The following is a 20,038-nucleotide window of genomic DNA, read 5'->3' as shown; positions in this document are numbered from 1 at the left end:
CTGTTTGATATTTTTATTGTTTTTTGGGTTTTGGAATGGGAAAGTGTTAAAGGTTATGTAACACAGGTTCCTGAGTTATGCATGCCTAATTTACTTAATTGCTTGTTTCTTTACTATTTATTTACATTTCAAACCTTTCATGAAAACATTCTAAGGGAGAGCTGCTATTTTTTAGTAGCATATTATCTTTGACTTTTATTTTCTCTGAAGCAGATGATATTTACTTGGTAACCACATAACCAATTACTGCTCAGAACTGAGGATCTCAGAAATGCTTCCCCCAGAGAAAGATTATTACCATTTCGTATAATAGATATTTGTAATTATTCCAATAATTATCCACTGTTCACTAGATTGCATCATCTACCTCTGTCATTAGGTATATGAGGAGACGGGACATGTGCCTGTCATCTTGGGTGACTGTCTTGAGCCCCTAGGACAGGCTGATGTAAAACACAGCCCCCTCCTCCGGTCAGGCCGTCGCACAGGAAGCAGCTCCCGTGCTCGCACAGGAGTGCAGCTCGTTCGCACATCGGTCACATTTCCTGCAGTGAATCACAGAGCTAATTAGGGGCAGGCTGTATGAGTGAAAGTTTGTAAACTGGGACTTTCCAAATACAGTGAAATGCCTGGAAAATTTCATAGGCTGACAAAGATATAAAGGTTTTGGCACTAGGTTGTGATTGTATCGATTTTAGGTGCTTAGATTGATTAACTCATTTGTAATTTCTGTTATTCTGTCTATCAATGACTAATAAATGGGAGAAGTGAATTATTAGTGCATGTACAGCAGTAGACAGAAACTTTCCAAGTATAGGAAATTACATAAAGAGTGTGTTCTTAGCCCTCGCCCGTGTGGCGTGGTTGGTTGGAGCATCCTTCTGTGCACCGGAACGTCATGGATTTGGTTCCTGGTCAGGTCACACACCTGGTTGAGGGTTTGGTTTCAGGTCGGGGCATGTGCGGGAGGCAGCCCATTGATGTTTCCCTCTCTCCCTGCTTCTCTCAAAAAAATCAATAAATGTATATCATCCGGTTAGGATTTAACAACAACAGCACCAACAAAAAAGAATGTATTGTTGAAAGTTGTGAACTAATTATTCACAAGATGACATCAAAAGGAAGTATAAGAAAATAAGTGAAATCTTGGGTGATCAGTGGTGTTTCTCATTTACTTCTTTATTTATTATTAGTATTCAGAATTCTGTGCTTGTTTGAAGTACCACAGTACAACTGAACTGTGATCTGAAAATTCTTTAATTATCATTTGGCTATTTCATTTATGTTACAATCAAAGTAGGTACTTGTTTGCAGTTTGCATTCCTGTTTTTGGTCAGTTTTTACCTGATATTTTAAATTCAGGTTGGCTTACTTATATAGTAAGGTTCTAATATTTTGACTTTTAAGTAGCATTGATTTATATTTTAGAATTTATATACTGAAAACAGGAGCAGCTCTTTATTTTTCTAATCTATTTACAGTACACTTAAAACCCACAGAAAATAATGGATTAAAATTTAGGATTATTAATATCTTTTGCTTTTGTTTTGTGTGCAGTTTTTACAGTAGTGTAATTTTCGGTTTTTCAAGCCTTAATATTAACTAGTCATAATGCTTTAATGATAGTTCTGTGATGTTTCTGACTTTTAGACATTAGTTCTCCGTGTCCAAACGCACGTTTTCCTGCTTCCGTGGCATAGCGGTCTGTTTCTGTGTTTGCAGACATGATGCAGCAGCTCCCACTGCTGACAGAGCGGCAGTACATCGCCACCATTCACTCTCGCCTCCAGGACTCACAGCCTTGGAAGCTGCCGGGGCTGCAGGCCACCGTCAGACTGGCCTGGGCCCTGGCGCTGCGGGGAGTGTCTCAGTTACCTGACGTGACAGGTGAGTTGACTGTAGGAGATTTTGGTATGAGAAGGAACGTATCAGTTTTAATGGTATTTTGGGAGGGGTGTTATTTTTGCCACATTTAAGCATGAACATAGGAAGATATCCAGAACTGCATTAAGTGAAACTTTGTAAGGTGGAGAAATACAGCTTTTTTCCCCCTTGTTTCCCAAAGAGATTTTATATGAAATATTTTTTCCCTTAAATACAGTACATTAGAAAGGAGATCTTCGAATCAAGAATGGATGTGGGATTCTGACTTAACCACTCATTGCCCACTGCGGCACACCCTACTCTGCTGTTCACATTAGTGTAATTGTCACGCTCAAGCAGTGGTGCACACTCACGGGCTGAGAGCTGGGCTTTCGTTGTCATTCCAAGTCCCAGAGTGGTCGCTGGTTTTTGCAGTCAATCTGGAAAGATTGTATTAAAGTTTACCATCCCTGTCCGTGTTTTCTAGTCCTGGTGTGTCAGCTGATTCCACTGTCTTCCCAGTTGTGGGATTCCGGAAGGTTCTGTGCACTGGTGGTGCTCTGTCCCCAAGCGGGCTGCAGAAAGCATTTTCCGCATTAGCAGATTTTCTTCGGCCAAGTGGTTTTTTATTAAAGCTGATAGGTGGCTAATTAGACATTTATAATCATGTACAAATTCTGTTTCTGGAGTCTGACCCTTTGAACTTTTAAGTGGCTATACGATGCTTCATTAAGTTCACGTGCAAGTTACTGTATTGCTGCCCTGACCTTGAGAGGCACGACAGAATGTGGGACAGTTGGCCGTGGAGGAGTAGGTAGGCGCAGGCTGGGCATCCAGACTCCATTTGCACTCCTAGGTCTTTGGCGACTTAATCTCTTTAGCTTTACATGCTCATACCCTTTCATAAGCTTTGATAATTAGGGATATTATAATTAATATTTTTAAACTAATTTTTTTGTAAAATTGAATTTTAAAAATAGCTACAAAGGATGAATTGTTTATCTTATATTTCAGAAATGGGCATTTCTTGAAATAACAGAGAAGTTTTAAAAAACATCTCAATTTAAAAAATATTAGATCCCACTCTCTTCATAGACTTCTTAAAATTTTATCAAACGTTTATTGTATTAATTTATAAAGGATGTGTTTGGAATTGTGGTACACTTTCACAAAATTTGAATATACTGATTTTAACATTAAGACTCAATTTACATTAAGCTATTAATGCCACTTATTACCTAGTCTTCCATAAATAGTTCTTGAATTGATCATCATACAATTTTAATTCCAACATTTATGAATTCAAGTAAAGATTTGGAATTATTGTTATTATTAATATTTACTTAATTGGTAATTTCAGTAATCATTACTACTCATAATAAGAATTAAGAAACTATTTTGTTCTCAAGGAGTTTGTATGGAATGGATAGATATGTAAGTTTTATTTCAAAATGCAGAACAAAACATAAACCACAAAAAAGCCCAGCACTATTCCTCTGGTTGAGATTATCCTGGTGTAGCTCCCTCCCGACCCTTTCCAAGCAGCGAAGACGCTTTCGGTAGCGCACTGTGCTACACTTGGTCTGACCGTCAGGCAGAGTCAGCTCTGTAGCAGTCCCCTTCCAAAGCCAAAGCGCCGCAGTCTCACCTCGCAGTTTCATGTGTGAAATTTAGAAGAAGTCATCAGCAGTGTGTTTCTCGCTGGAAGGACACAACTTCACCTAAGACAAACTGTTATCAAGAAAATTGAATGTAAGATCAAGCCTCTCTAGAGAAAACTGCCAATTTTTTGTATGCCTGGAGGACAGAAAATGTGTTAACTGCACCATTGGGATGCTTGCCACACCACACTGTGGAAAGTCTGCAGGATAAAAGTCCCAGTTTCTTCAGCAAATAAAGGGCAAGGGAAATATTTTAAAGATTTAGGAGGAGCCTACAGTCGTATCAGTTAGTTGCAATATGTGGCTCGTATTTGGATTCTGATTCAAGCAAACAAACTGCACAAAAGATAAAAAGTAAAAGACAAAACCAAAATCTTTCATAGCATTTATGAGACAGTTGTAAATTTGAGTATTGTCTGGATATTTGACATCGAGGAATTACTTTTTAAGATATGATAATGGTATTGTATGTATATATGGTTTCTTTTATTTTTTTCTTTCTAGTTCTATTTATTTATTTATTTATTTATTTAATTTTAATTGTTGTTCAAGTACAATTTTCTATCTTTTACTCCCACCCCAGCCCACCCAGCCAGCCCTCCCCACCTCCCTCCCATTTCCACCTGCCCCTAGTTTTTGTCCATGTGTCCTTTATACTTGTTCCTGGTTTATTTTCTTTTTAAAGTACCTTTGAGTTGCATGCTGAAATACAAGTGAAATGTTGAATGTCTGGAATTTGCTTGAATCTAATTTTGGTGGAGAGGGAGGGTGCATGGAGATCCAAATGAAAGGAGATTGCCCATTATGGGTAATATTGAAGCTAGCCCATGGGTGTGTGGAGGTTTGTTTGTCTTTTTCTTTTTTTTTAAGATAATTTGAAATCTCCAAACAAAAACCGAAAAAAATTACAAGTAGACCAGTTTATCTTTAGGTTAAGATTTGCTTTTCAATTTTTGCTACTTGATCACCAAAGTAGTAGAGTTACTTAGGTGGTTGTGTTCAAGTTTTGGCCTCACTTATTGGCTGTGAAGACTTTTTCTGAATGACCAGATCATTTCACTGACTGAGATGAAAGCCTTAGCATCATTTTCAGATGCTAATGTTTTGATAGTAGCTCCCTGACTTGCATCAGTGTTACATCGCAGATTTCTGTAGTAATTTTTCATCATTCACGATGTTACTGTGAAGAGCATGTGGCTTTCTAATGCACTTTTTTAGCACTTCTTTGGGGTTTGTGAGTCAATTAGAGTTAAATCCAGTTTCATTTGGTGCATAGCACATGCTAGGAGGTTGAGCAGTTTTGAAACATCAGAATATTACGAGATATTGTAATCTAGTTTACTTTTTATAGACTTTGCTTGTCATCTAGTTTAATAACTGTTCTTCCACGTGCTGTTTCTCTAAATACATTTCTAGCTCTCGCTGAATTCACGGAAGCAGATGAAGCCATGGCAGAGCTCGCGATTGCTGACAACGTCTTCCTCTTCCTCACCGAATCCGTCGTGGTGTCGGAAAACTTCTATCAGGAGGAGTTCTATATTCGTAGAATCCACAACCTCATCACAGATTTCCTTGCACTTATGCCAATGAAGGTCGGTGAAATAATTTACGATGAGTAAAAAAAAGTAGTAGAAGAATTTTATAAAGTAATTTAAAACTTATCAGTGAAACTAACATTATGTTTTAGAAAGTAATAAAATCTTTTAGTATAAACTAAAATTTGACAGGTTGTTATAGCTTGTGAATTAGTTTGTGATCCATGAAAATGAAATAATAAAACCTGTTAACTGAGAGTAAGCTAAAAGAAATATTTCACATTGAGAGTGGTTTATAATGAGAAAGTAATAGTTCAGTGAAAATGTTGAATGGGTAGGAAATTATTAATGCCATGCTACCCTAGGGATTGATGCTGAGTTGCTTTGTGTGTATTTCTATACATAATTTTGGAAGCCATAGTGGAAACTCTCATTGCACAGGTAATTGTTTAGATTCTTAATTATAGTATATAAATGGGCTTCTGCGTTGATACTGGCAACATACAGATTATAGAAATTAATGCACAGGCTACTTTTGAATAAAGGGTTTAATCCAAAAAAGGATTCTTAGAGCCATTTCAGATGGTTCCTTCATAATAGACGCTGTCTGTGCCGTTTTGTTCCAAGAAAGCCATCAAAATGGTAGCAGGAAATAAAAGAGGGAGTGAAGTCCTATAAAATCACTTTTTGTGTGCATATGTTAAAAAGCACTCTTCACGGATCTACATGTGTAATGCCCTTGCGTGGTTCTGATACCATACCCCTTGAAAAACATAAAGCAAATGGACAAAAACACCAATATAACAATAAACAATCAAGGAATGAAGTGCTAGTGCATTATTTAATGAATCGTGTCTATCGAGTTTCTCGTGTTTCCAGGTACTGTGGTAGGAGTTGTGAAGAAGACAAGTAGGAGACTCATTTCCCTGCCAGCAAAGAATTTATAACCTAGCCGGAGAGGTAAGATGTACACACAGAAAAGCATAGGTAGTAAGTCAATGTGAGGTACAGACAGTAAGTTACTATGGACTTACTTAAGCTAGAATAGTCAAGGAACACAGCAGACAACTGGACCCCTCCCAACCGTGAAGGACTTGATACATTAACCCCACAGTATGTTGGAATAGGAAGAAACCCACTAATCCTCTCGTTTTACATTTGCAGAAATGAAGCCTTAGAAAGGTTAGGGCTTAATGTTTTTCCTAATTAGTAGTACCGATGGGACTTTGGTTATGGAATGATAATGGTATCTGGAAGAGTAATGAAGGAGAGTAATTTGAATATATAAAATCATAAATGGCTTGGATAGGGCACACAATTTATTCACACAAATCCAGGTTACTAAAATTTTTTAAAATAGCTACAGGATTATTCTTGAATGAGCTTTGGTGGTTTGCGACTTTGTCAATTTCATTCAAACTGGTTAGTATAAAGTTTTCTCTAATATTCCTGTATTACATTTTTCATGCCTGTGGGATCCGTAGTGATGTTTTTTCTTTCATTCTTAATATTGGTAATTTGTGTCTTCTCTCTTCTTAAATTAACCTAGCTAGAGGTTTATACATTTTATTGATTTTTTCCCAATGAACCAGCTTTGGCTTCGTTGATTTTCTTATACTTTGTTTAAGTATTTTTTATTTCTGCTCTTTACTACAATCTTCCTTTTGCTTCCTGTTTAATTGGCCCTTCTCATTTCAGTTTCTTAAGGTGGGAGCTCAGATTATTGATTTGAAGCCTTTATTTCTAATGGAAGCATTTAATGTTATATATTTACCTCTAATTATAGTGTTAGCTGTGTCAAAAAATTTTAATTGATTTTGGAGAGAGGAGAAATTAGAGAGAGAGAAACATTGACTTGTTGTTCCATCTATTCATGCATTCATTGGTTGATTCTTGTATGTACCCTGACCGGGGATCGAACCCACAACCTTGGCAAATCTGAATGACGCTCTGACCAACTGAGCTACCCGGCCAGGGCTTAGGTCACAAACTTTGATATGTTGTATTTTCTTTTTTGTTCAATTTAATATATTTTCTAATTTTCCTTGAGACTTCTTCGATTAGTGGGTTGATGGTATTGTTCAAGTCTTTCATATTCATGCTGATTTTTTGCATATTTGCCCTACTGAATATTGAGAGAGGAGTGTTGAAATCTCCAACTATAATTTTGGATTTATCTAGCGATAATTTTTTGTAAGGGAGAAGTAGTTTCTTATTTCAGTTGGCGTTTAGTTCACACAAAGGTTATAAGGTAATGAGTCTTGGCCAGGGCTGTAATGCCCTTCAAAGCGTGTTTGGGAAGAGCGGGGCCGGTTTTGCTTGTTATGAAACCTGTAGCAGTGTTGGTGGTGGTTAGTAGGTAGCGCAGGGATGCTAAACCGTCCTGCAGTGTTCAGGGTAGTCCAACCCAGTGAAGAAATGTGCTGCCCAAAACGCCAGTGATGTCCCCATTGGGAAACACTGTAGTACAACTCAACTTCTCTATAGTGGGGAAGTGCTTTGAAATTTGAAGATATTGATATTATAAATTATGGCATGTATGAGAGACAACCAGTCGATGTTTCTCTTTCACATCAAAGTTTCTCTCCCTCCCTTCCCCCCTCACTAAAAATAAATAAATAAAATCTTTTAAAAAGATACTATAAATTATGGATCGTAATATAATAAAATTGCTAGCATATTTCTTCATGTCATTAAAGTAAAATTGGTATTTAAACAGTTTGTCTTTTATGTAATCACTTTTACATTGTTGCCTGATTTCCTGACTTCAGTGTTATTCACTCATAATAAGTTTACAGCTCAAACCACATGTAATATATTTATTAGGTGAAGCAGTTGAGGAACCGGGCCGATGAAGATGCTCGAATGATTCACATGAGTATGCAGATGGGTAATGAACCTCCCATTTCGCTTAGGAGGGATCTGGAACACCTAATGCTCTTGGTAAGCCATTATATTGGGTGGACTGTCATCTTCTTCCGTGATTTTTCTCCTAACTTTGGAAGTTTTAGCTCCACTATCTTAGGTGAATTCATTAAGAATGTAAATTTTCATTTAAAAGTAATTTTTGAGTTGCATGCATCTTCCCACAGTCTCTGCTCACTCTCTGCAGATTGGGGAGCTGTATAAGAAGAACCCTTTCAACCTGGAGCTCGCCCTAGAATACTGGTGTCCCTCGGAGCCTCTGCAGACGACCACTCTCCTGGGCTCCTACCTCGGTGTGGCTCACCAGCGACCTCCTCAGCGCCAGGTGCGCTCTCATTGTTAACTTTTCCACTCTGAGGTGGTAATTGGGAGTTTGGAAACGTGGGCAATGTTTTTTTCCTGATTTATTGCTTGTTAACACAAATGGCCAGTAGTGTAACTTTTAGAAGCTTACACTTTTTCCTTTTATTTAAGGAGATTTGAAACTCTTACAGTTGAGTTCTGATTATTTTGGAGTTCATGTAGCCAGGCTTTATAAAGTACTAGGTATGTGTCAGATCGTGAGAGACAGAAGGGTGTCTGGTCTCTTCATGTGTAACTTGTTGGAGTTTCATTAGTGCGAGCTTGTCTTCCGCAGGCACGACAACAACCAGTGTGCCTCATTCTTAACAGGCTGGAGAACATAGGAGAGGCGCAAGTACTGAAGGAGAAAGCTGAGAAGTTATAATGATGACAGAATGCCTATGAGTCAGTAGATAATGCGGAAAAAGCTCATTTTCTGTCCTGTATTAACTAAAGTATGAAGTAGCAAATAAGATGGCTTGCCATATCTGTCTTTGGGATTTCCTGTTCTAGAAGTTTCCATGTGTTTAATTTTCATTTGTGCTGGAGCCTACCATCAGATGCCATTTATTTTACTGTATACGTTACATTTATTGTTTCATTATTGGCCCCATTTAAAAAATGTTTTATAAAATGATTTATTCAATTTTTTTTATCCTCACCCAAAGATATGCTTATTGATTTGAGAGGGCGAGGAAGGGGTAGGGGCGGGGTGGAGAGAAAGAAACAGCAATATAAGAGAGAAACATCGATGGGTGCCCTCCCGTACGTCCCCCAAGCAGGGATTGAACCTGCAACCTAGGTATGTGCTCTGACCAGGATCGAACCTGCAGCCTTTTGGTGTATGAGATGATGCTCCAGTCTACCGAGCCACCTGGCCAGGGCGGATTTATTAATGTTTTTAAAGATTTAAAAAAGAACTTTCCATTATGAAAATATTCAACCATGGAAGAGAAATTAATTCTTAACGACATCCAACATCTCAGTTTATAGCTATTAAATCTTGCCATGTTTGCTTCATCTACTGCAGTTATTTTTACTACTTTTATCTTGTCGGAGTATTTTACAGTAAATTATAGGCAGCATGAGATAGTGGTGCCTTCTTGTTGGTGAAGTTAATATCTATCTCTTAAAAATAAGAGTATTTTTCGGCCCTGGCTGGTGTAGCTCAGTGGATTGAGCGTGGGCTGCGAACCAAAGTGTCGCAGGTTTGATTCCCAGTCAGGGTACATGCCTGGGTTGCAGGCCATAACCCCCAGCAACCCCACATTGATGTTTCTCTCTCTCTCTCTCTCTCCCCCTCCCTCCCTCCCTTCCCTCTCTAAAAATAAATAAATAAATAATATTTTTTAAAAATTACATAAAAAAAGAGTATTTTTCTTCGTAATTACAAAATCGTTATTATACCTAACAGATTTAATAATAATTTCCAGAGACCTGTGTAATTTCAGCTTAGAGTTGCAACTAATATGTCTGAATAATATTTTTAGCTGTTGATCATAGATTTAAGGAATAAACAAGAAAAAAGGAAACACTAACAGGTGGATTTACAGAACCAGGAGTATAGGAACATGGTATTGGTAGGAACACAGACAAAATATGTTCAGGTCACTACTGAAAATTCTTTTAGGTTACAAGGTCTTTATACTGAATTTGACTGGAATTTAGGAACTTTGATTTCTAGGTTTATCTTTGAATTTACAGGTTACTTTTACACTGGTAAGTTTTTTCAATTGTTTTGCATATTTAAATGTGGCCAGTCTTATGTTCTCTGATGTTGAGATGTTTGGGAAAAAAGTGTATCTTATATTCACAAAAATATTCTGTAATTGCATTAAATTGTTAATAACAAGGTTGAAAAAGCAAATTTTCCCAAGTAGAATACCAGATTATTTTGGCTTTTGGGGGTTAAATCAGAGTACTTCATTAGTTTTAGTTAGTATGTAGTGTTTATTAGCTAGTCCATGTTGCCTTAAATTTAAGATACGCTTTATGTAAATCAATGCTTTCCACCTATTTCAGGTTGTTTTGTCAAAGTTTGTTAGGCAAATGGGTGACCTGTTGCCTCCAACCATCTATATTCCCTACCTGAAGATGCTCCGGGGCCTGGCCAGCGGGCCCCAGTGCGCCCACTACTGCTTCAGCCTGCTCAAGGTCAATGGCAGCGGTCACGGTGAGCAAAGCCCGGGTGTCCTGTAGGTTCCTTGTGACGTCCTGGGGTTCGGTATCCCTTGGTCTTTGGAAGACTATTGGTTATTTGTGATAGTTCTACAGATGTGTAAGTTATGTTTATAGTGACGGGGAGAGAAGAACAGGGTGGCTGTATGCGCAGTGATGCCTTGATTATGGTCTCACAGATTAGGGGATTTTATCATTTGCTTTATAAAATACAGTTTAGTTTGTGAAATCAAAATTAATACTTAAAATTTTTTAAGAGCGCATCTGGTGCTCAGAGCCATATACACACCCTGCGGCATAATTTCGATGTCTTTATTTTCATAAGTGCTTCTTTTCTGAATGTCTGTACTTAAAGGTTTTTCTTTCATCCCTCTCCCAAAGTCCTCATTTAACTTTCAGACTTGAGTCTGGTTAAACTAAAAACATTGCAAAAGGGAAGAGAAGGAAATATTTATTAAACATCTGCTTTCCTAGGTAGATGTTATTTCTTTTGTTTTCACATTGAGGAAACTGAAGTTGAGAGAAGTCATTTACCCAGAGTCACAAGTAACTGGGGAGCCGAGATTGGAACGGAGACCGGCCTGGCTGCGGAGACAGCATCTGACTGCTCTGTCAAAGCCACTGGTCTTATGTGCTGTGCTTCTGCTCATGCTGCTTGGTGTGGAACCAGTAGCCTTGTTTACAAATTGAGAGTGTAGTCAGGTCTCTCTGCGGGAACTTAAGCCCCACCCTTGGGAATTCTTTGGTGGGAGAAGTGGCCCCATACAGTTACACATGACAACATGGAGGGGCTCCGGTTGTGGAGTGGAGAACTGACCTCTAGGCGGCTCACCTTGGCGTTTACATGGGCAGCGCCCCTTCTTAGTCCTGAGGAAAACTAATCCAGACTTCTAGCTCACACGTGGATTCTGGCCCCTTTTCAGCACATTACTTATCTCAGACAAAGGCAAAGGTTGTAGGTGTTTTTTTTTCTTTAATTTTTAAATTTTCTTTATTGATTTTAGAGGGAGAGAGAGAAACATTGATTGCTTCATGTATGTGCCCTGACCGGAGATCGAACCTGCAATCTTGGCGTACTGAGGCAACGCTCTAACCAACTGAGCTACTTGGCCAGGGCAAAGCAAAACTTACTGTTTTAAATTTGTATTCTTCCTCCGTTTCCAAGCAAATACTTAGACATTTTTGAAAGAAAATGTTGTGCTATCTTTCCTTACAGTTGAAAATATTCAGGGAGCAGGGGGCAGTCCTGTTTCCTGGGAGCATTTTTTTCACTCCTTAATGCTTTACCATGAGCACCTCCGGAAGGATCTCCCAAGTGCAGACAGCGTCCAGTACCGTCACCTTCCTTTGCGTGGCATCACCCAGAAGGAGCAGGACGGACTGATCGCTTTTCTGCAGCTCACGTCCACCATCATTACTTGGGTAGGTGATCCATCCACAGCACGTAAGAGTGTAACTTTGTTTTCTAGCACAGTGGCACGGTACGGAGCCCCCAAATTTTTGCGTATTATTGTTTGTTAGGGATATATTTGGCACATATGGAGAATTATGTATTGTTGTTTTGTTTGGCTTTGTTTTTTATTTCATTGCATAACCCAGTCTTGATGTGGCTTCTTTATATCCTTAGTTATAAGAGTCCTGTTTAGCTAGTTTTCTGGTCATTGTCAAGGATGGTTGTTCTATAATTTAGTTGTAATTTTTTTCATTGTTCTTGTTTTTCCTTTTTATTGACATTATTGGAGTGACATTGGTTAATAAAATTCCATAGGTTTCAGGTGTATTTGGATGTAATTTTGATTATGGGCATCAGAGGAGGTGAGCACGGTGTTTACCTACCCTGCCGTCTGTATGGGAAGCTTCCTATAGGATTCTATCCTTAAGGTCTTTGTTTCTTCACCTTTGGAAGGTGCGGTTCTAGTAGTCAGTCCTGTTTTTTTTCTTTTTTAAATATATTTTATTGATTATGCTATTACAGTTGTCCCATTTTCCCCTCTTCACTCCCCTCCACCCTGCACACCCCCTCCCACCCACAGTTCCCCCCTTTAGTTCATGTCCATGTTGTCATACATATAAGTTCTTTAGCTTCTACATTTCCCATACTATTCTTACCCTCCCCCTGTCTATTTTCTACCTACCATCTGTGCTACTTATTCTCTGTACCTTTTCCCCCACTCTCCCTCTCCCACTCCCCTGTTGCTAACCCTCCATGTGATCTCCATTTCTGTGGTTCTGTTCCTGTTCTAGTTGTTTGCGTTTTTGGTGTGGTTAATAATTGTGAGTTTGCTGTCATTTTACTATACATGTTTTTTATCTTCTTAGAAAGATCCCTTTAACATTTCATAAAATAAGGGCTTGGTGATGATGAACTCCTTTAACTTGCCCTTATCTGAGAAGCACTTTATCTGCCCTTCCATTCTAAATGATAGCTTTGCTGGATAGAGCAATCTTGGATGTAGGTCCTTGCCTTTCATGACTTGGAATACTGCTTTCCAGCTCTTTCTTGCCTGCAAGGTCTCTTTTGAGAAATCAGCTGACAGTCTTATGGGGAATTCCTTTGTAGGTTACTGTCTCCTTATCTCTTGTTGCTTCTAGGATTCTCTCCTTCATTTTTACGTTGGCTAATGTAATGATGATGTGCCTTGGTGTGTTCCTCCTTGGTTCCAACTTCTTTGGGACTCTCTGAGAGCTTCCTAGACTTCCTGGAAGTCTATTTCCTTTGCCAGATTGGGGAAGCTCTCCTTTATTATTTATTCAGATGACTTTTCCACTTGTTGCTCTTCCTCTTCTCCTTCTAATACCCCTATAATTCGGATGTTGGAATGTTTAAAGATGTCCTGGAGGTTCCTAAGTCTCTCCTCATTTTTTTGAATTCTTCTGTCTTCATTCTTTTCTGTTTGGTTCTTTCTTCCTTTTGGTCCACATCATTGATTTGAGTCCCAGTTTCCTTCCCATCACTATTGGTTCCCAGTGCATTTTCCTTTATTTCACTTAGCGTAGCCTTCAGTTTTTCATCTAGTTTGCAACCAAATTCAACCAATTCTGTAAGCATCCTGATTACCAGTGTTTTGAACTCTGCTTTTGATAGGTTCACTATCTCTTTGTCACTTAGTTGTGTTTTTTCTGGAGCTTTGATCTGTTCTTCCGTTTGGGCCCCTTTTTTTGTTTGGTTGTGTTTGTTTTTGTTTTTGTCTTGTCGTGCCTGTTACGTACTGAGGGGTGGAGCCTTAGGTGTTCACCAGAACGGGGCAACCCAGTCACTGGGTTGTGACGCTATGGGGGGGGCGGGGTCCGAGAGGGAACAATGGCGCTTGCTTCACTGTTGGATTTCGGTCACTTCCCTTAAGCAAACCGGACCCTTCTGGTGCTGATTCCCGGTGGCTGGGCTTGTGTACGTTCTAGGACCCTGTGAGTCTCTCCAGTGAACTCTCCTATGAGGCTGGGAGTTTCTCTCGCTGGCTCCTCAACCTCCACAGGTGTTTTCAGTCGGTGTTTTGAGTCTTTATTTCCCCGAGCTGGGGCCCTGGGTTGTGCACTCAGTCCTGCTCCCCTTTTATTTTGCCTGGTTTATCTGCGTGAGACTGTGGGACCGCCCGGTCCACAGCCACCTTGTGCTGCTCGCCCCTCCACAATTTCCACCTCGCTGGGTCCGCCATGTGCCCACCAGCCTCCGCTTTGCTGTGAGTCCTCTCCGCTCAGCTGCCCGACTCCGCCCCTCCTACCGGTTTGGATGAATGTGTCTTCTTTCGCTCCTTGGTTGTCTGACTTTCCTGCAGTTCAATTTTCTGCCAGTTCTGGTTGTTTTTGTTTTTAAATTGTCATTGTCCTCCTTTTGGTTGTGCAAGGAGGCACAGTGTGTCTACCTTCGCTTCCATCTTGGCCGGAAGTCTCTAGTAGTCCTGTGTATTGCCATAAACTTATAAGAAAATGACAACATAAACCTGCAAGAAAATATTTATGAGGGCAAGTAAGAATCGGTTGTTGGGTGCTCATCCTTCTATAAAGTTTCCCTGTGTCAGTGTGGATGTGTGTATGTGTACATAAAGACTGTTTATAATTGAAAAGTTATTTATTGAATTACTCTTCTTTTCTCTACTTACACCAAACCATCTTACCTGCGACTACCAAATTAGTCTTTGTAGAAGACATTATTTTCATTACATAATTTTTCCACTCAGAAGTCCCTGCTACTTGCCTCTGTTGTCCAACAGAGCAAAGAGAAGTTGCTTCGTCTGACATTCTGACTGGAGGATGGGAATAGTGTCTTCTGTTCTGTCCTTTCCGTCCTTTTTTCCAATAATGCTTAACATTATTAAACATCAAAGCAAAATTAGTAATTATTTCCTATTGGATTAAAATGGAATATTTGCTGCCATATATGTCTCCAGTTTTTCTCTGTAAAGAACAAGTACATATTTATTTATGTGTTACATTACAGTAGACTATGGTATTGGGTTGGCCAAAAAATCTGTTAACATTTTTTTCTCTGAAAGACACATTTTCATTTTTACCAATAGCTTTACTGATTTGGATATTTGAGTATGTCGGTTATCTCCTGCTATTGCTTCTAGTAGATAGAGGCCTGGGTGCTGCTAAACATCCTCCGATGCATAAGACAGCCCCACGGCAAAGAATTGTTTGGCCACAATGTCAACAGGACCAAGACACTTCACAAACCGCTTCTGACACGTTCGCTCAGTCACAGCATGTTCTCCACACACTGCCCGCATCTTTGCATTTCGGTTGCGTTTTTTACCTTTCTTGAAATAATAAAGAGTAATATGCTGAAAATGTTGCATATCTTTTTCCATCTTCAATATTAAAATTAATTGGCTGCACAAAAATTCACTGATTTGATTTTTTTAATGCACACTGATATGACAGTTGTCACAATACAATCTAACAAAATTGTTTCAAGCGAAGTTAAAAGACAACTAAGCACTACTGTAGCCATCTTATGGGAAAAAAATTATAAATGAACTTTTCGGCCAATGCAATACATTGTCCCAGAAAGGATATAAAGTGTCTACGTAAGATTTATATGACCCTGGCAGACCATTTATTTCTGCACTTACCATTTCCACGCTAGGGCTGTGAAACTAGTTTTACAAAGGCTGTTTTTCCTCAGTTCTTTACATTAACCGAGCTAGTGGTCTGATTTGTTTCAAAGGTAGACTTCAAGCATAAGCCACACGCTTATCTTTATTGTGGCATGTATTAAGCCTATGAATACTCAGTGTAAGTGCTAGAAATGTAGATGATTGCTGGCCATTTCTCTTAGCTTTGAAAATGGAAAGTCTCTTGTTCTCTTTGTGCTCAATGCCCAGAGTGAAAACGCCCGCCTGGCCCTCTGCGAGCACCCGCAGTGGACCCCCGTGGTGGTGATCCTGGGGCTCCTGCAGTGCAGCATTCCCCCGGTGCTGAAGGCCGAACTGCTGCGGACACTGGCTGCCTTTGGCAAATCGCCCGAAATCGCTGCTCTCCTCTGGCAGTCGTTGGAATACACTCAGGTAGTGTTACAGGCGCCTTTATTTACCTTACTACAGTTTGGAAAGTGAGTCTTGATAATATACAAGAAAGAGCACCTAATTTAAAACTTATATACCGTGAACTTCCCAAATACAAGTTACCCTTTTGGTCCTGAGCATTAGGAACTAGTAGGTTTGGGTTTTCCTCTGGGGGCAGTGACAGTGTCACTGGGTTAGCGGAGACTGGTTCTTCCCGGAAGAGCTAGTTTTTCAGTGGAAGACATCGGTGAAGGGACAGAATTCCTCAGCTCGGTCTTTGAGGCCAGGGTGATCTGTGTAACCCTTCAGAAGCCGCCTGCACTCATTGAGTGTGGGGAGTGCCCGTTTTTCTTTTCCGCTGCTTCCTTCCGTGCACGTCCTGTCCTGTGCCGCAAGAGTATCTGCCACCTTTTCTTTCTTTAGAGGTAAGCCCTATTGGACTTTTTCTTTCAAGGCACAGTTGTTCTCTATGTGGTAAGAGGAAAAGGAAAATAAGAATGTACTATGTAGAGGTATTTATAGGAAAATGGTTGGGGGACCCTTTGTCTTAGCAATAATACAACATAAGGGAGCCTGTGATTCTAAGACATTATTCCTAGAAGCAACTGTTTTGAAGCAGCAAAATATTCTAATTACATTCTAGCATATGTGTCCTGAGAGTGTCAATGATACTTCATGCAAACAAGAACTAAGGGAGCTGTTATGTGCTGAGAGGCCCGGTCACTTTGGTTTAGTATTGATGCTTCATTTTTTCACTCACGAGTGTCTCGGGACGTACCAGCGTCCTAAGTGCTTGGTGCCTCTTTAGTCCTGAGATGCATTGTGATTGGATTTAGACAGTTCTGTCCTCAGAGCGAGACTGTTTTTAAAAAAACAACAACAAAAAAACAATCCCATTTAATAGTATATTCTCAACTTGCAAAGACAGTTAGGTTACACAACAGTAAATTGACTGTATGGTCCTAGCAAGGTCGGGACAGAACATCTTAACTCAGAACTTCTGCCCACATAAGAAACCTGTACTTAACGAATGTACTTCTGGGTTTCCTGGTACCAACAGTGGGGCTGGTTATAAAACAGACCAGTGTTTAGAACACCGATGAGATTTCAACCCATAAATTCTTTTAAGATTCAGTCCTAGAACATATGAGAGGAAATTTGCTGAAAACACATCTTGTGTGCACTTAACAATGACCGGTTTTCTGAAGCCCAGGTAATTGGCAGTTCTCCCAGCCCTGACACAGTTGCTAATGAAAGTCCTCAGAGACCCCTGAGTTGTCCGTTCGGATTGCCGTTGTAAGATTTGTGGGTGTGGTGGGGAAGACTGTGACTGTTACATCGCAAAGTCAGTACTTTTCGTTGATGAGTGAGAACTGCTCCTAACATCTCATTTTTATTTTTTTAAGATACTGCAGACCGTAAGGGTTCCAAGCCAGAGGCACGCTATCGGTATAGAGGTAAAGTTTTCCTTTTAGTTTGAATGCTGTATTCATACACCCACAAGATGGAAGGACCAAGAATTATTCTTACTCTATTAAGTTCCTGTAATTTTCAAATTTAATGTATTTTCATTTGAAGGGCTTGCTGGTTAGTGTTGAAACTGTTTATGAAAGGAACCAAAGTACTCTGGGTTTCAGAGCTGGAGAAGGATGTCCCGTGGCAGCCATCCAGGCTGGAGGTTTCGTCTGAACTCTGTTTAATGACCTTACTTGGGTCAGGCTGAAGCGGGACTCTGTTTCTTTCCTTCTCTCCCTGTACTCCCTCTCTCTTTTTTAAAGGAACATTTGGGATTTCTATTTTTAATTCAAAGTTGGGAACAGTATGTGTAAATTTGAAATTCCTCATTGATCTAGATTCATGTAATACTTTGTATCGCTGCTTGGCCTTTTGGCTAAGATCTAGTATATAATACTTTTGTGATTTTTTTTCTCTAAATGAATTATGGTAATAACCTGTTACATGTCTTTTGGTTTGATACTGTAGAAATATTAATGAGTTATCTGCAAAGTGCTTTGAACCTTATAGCTGATATTTTTATATGATCAAATTTTCTTTATTTTCCTTTGGAAGGTTGAGCTAAATGAAATAGAATCCCGGTGTGAAGAATACCCATTGACACGGGCCTTCTGCCAGCTTATTAGTACCCTGGTGGAGAGCTCATTTCCTTCTAATTTGGGTGCTGGACTGCGGCCCCCTGGCTTTGACCCGTATTTGCAGTTCCTTAGAGATTCTGTGTTTCTCCGATTCCGCACAAGAGCTTACCGGAGACCAGCTGAAAAGGTTATGTTCAGAGAAAACCTTTTTTCTTACTCATTTATTGTTGCTTTTTCTATTAAAGGTATAAGATGCTGCAAATTCATTTTAGCTTTTACAAGTTAGTACGCTTCACAGTCTTAATACTGAAATGTCTATGGTCTGATTATTTTATCTGCATTAAAAAATAATTTTGGGCATTAAAACCAAAGCACTGACTTTTAGTGATCAGTAACTTAATTGATATGAATTCATAGTCATTCAGATCCTTAATGAACAAACTTTGCCCAAAATGGAATCAAGAATATTTTCAGTTGGAAACACACTGTCCTTTGTTGGGATAATTTAGGTTAGGGATGTAAATAAGTTTAAATTTGTACCAATTTCTGTCAATTAGTGGTGCTTCTGGGTAGTGGGGTCTGGTTTAGTGGGAAAGCATATCGTGATCCATTTCGGTATGTCTGCCATGGATAAAAGCTGAGGGAGCATTGACATTGATGCACGATTGTTCTGCTTGCAACACACTCACAATTGCACTTACGATACTTACGTAATTGCAGTATCACTGTGAGGCAGGTACTATTAATATTCCCATTTTACAGATGGAGATTTAGCAAGGGTAAGGAACTTGCCTAAAGTCCAGGACCAGTATTTGAATCTAGGACTCTGATTTCAGACTCAGGCATAACCACTGTGTAAGAGACCCTTCCAGGTCTGGTGTAACTCACTTTAGTTGACAATACTGTTTATTGCCACACAGAGTACCCTAGGGTGTATCTTGTAGGGACATTTCTGCCTTATATTTATAGTTTGCTGTTCTGAACCTTTTAGGTTTATTTGTTGTATTAATGATTATAAGAATATGTTTATGCTCATTTGGGCAATTTGGAAAAAACAGAAAAATACAAGGAATTATATCATTCATAATCTTGTTGCTGAAGGAAAGATAACTTCTAGTCTTTATCCTGTGCATATGTACTTAAATTGGAATAATTATTTACATTAGTTTGTATCATTTTTGGCCACTAAACATAATGAGGAGTATTTGAAAACAGTCTTTTTAATGACTGCATACTCAGTACTTGTATCTAGCATAGTTTAGTTATTCATTGCCTTATCGTTGAATATATTTGTTTATAAATTAGTCCCAAGTAGCTGACATTCATTTTTGTGTCAGTTGCTTTATAATTTTTGCTTCTCGTGTAGTAAAAGTGAACACCGAGAGGGGCACACATTTTGTTTAGTCCCTCGAATTACCCTGGGTAACGTGTTTCCTTGTTGGGTGAAACAGGAACAGCAGCCATGCCTCACTCATGGAAGTTATTGCATGAGAGATAAACTGTCCTGACATTTTTTGTGTGTGTTTGGGATATCTGATTTGCCTTTTCTTAAAAGGGTCCTTAGCGACCTACGTGTCAGAGTGTCAGCCAGCCACGCCCTCCCCAGCGTCCCCGCTTCTCGCCCAGCCGGTCCCCGTTTCTGTGCTGCTGCTGTCCCTGCCCTTCGTTTCAGTTCCCGCCCAACACATTTACCCCAAGAATCTGCCCTCCGTTCTGTGACTGTTGCACTTGAGTGTCTTCCTCAGACGTAACTTAGAGCCGGGAACACTGCTCTGGATTGAGATGAGTAGCCAGTGTGCAGTGTCAGTGGCAGCGTGTGTACCTGTCAGTCCCAAAACCTATTATTATATGGTGATGTGCCTTTTTTATTTAAATAACTGATCTTGAAATTTTGAAAAAGGGAAAAGTGAATAATTTAAACATAATAATTAAAAAAA

General features: G+C 39.4%; 1 protein-coding gene across 1 annotated transcript in view; it reads left to right on the top strand.

The window, feature by feature from the left end:
• NUP205 (nucleoporin 205) overlaps positions 1–20,038 on the top strand; it is a 71,272-nt gene that overhangs the window by 9,813 nt on the left and 41,421 nt on the right. The window contains exons 7-15 of the mRNA XM_045855710.1: positions 1,723–1,887; positions 4,941–5,116; positions 7,886–8,002; positions 8,172–8,309; positions 10,349–10,499; positions 11,721–11,926; positions 15,829–16,011; positions 17,415–17,465; positions 18,079–18,288. Of these exons, the coding sequence (XP_045711666.1) occupies positions 1,723–1,887; positions 4,941–5,116; positions 7,886–8,002; positions 8,172–8,309; positions 10,349–10,499; positions 11,721–11,926; positions 15,829–16,011; positions 17,415–17,465; positions 18,079–18,288 (1,397 nt within the window). The remainder of the gene's footprint in view (positions 1–1,722; positions 1,888–4,940; positions 5,117–7,885; positions 8,003–8,171; positions 8,310–10,348; positions 10,500–11,720; positions 11,927–15,828; positions 16,012–17,414; positions 17,466–18,078; positions 18,289–20,038) is intronic.

Source organism: Phyllostomus hastatus, unplaced genomic scaffold (assembly GCF_019186645.2).
Source record: "Phyllostomus hastatus isolate PE091 unplaced genomic scaffold, TTU_PhHast_1.1 phas_scaffold_114, whole genome shotgun sequence".
In the NCBI taxonomy this organism is placed as follows: Eukaryota; Metazoa; Chordata; class Mammalia; order Chiroptera; family Phyllostomidae; genus Phyllostomus; species Phyllostomus hastatus.
This window is presented reverse-complemented; position numbering and strand designations above follow the sequence as displayed.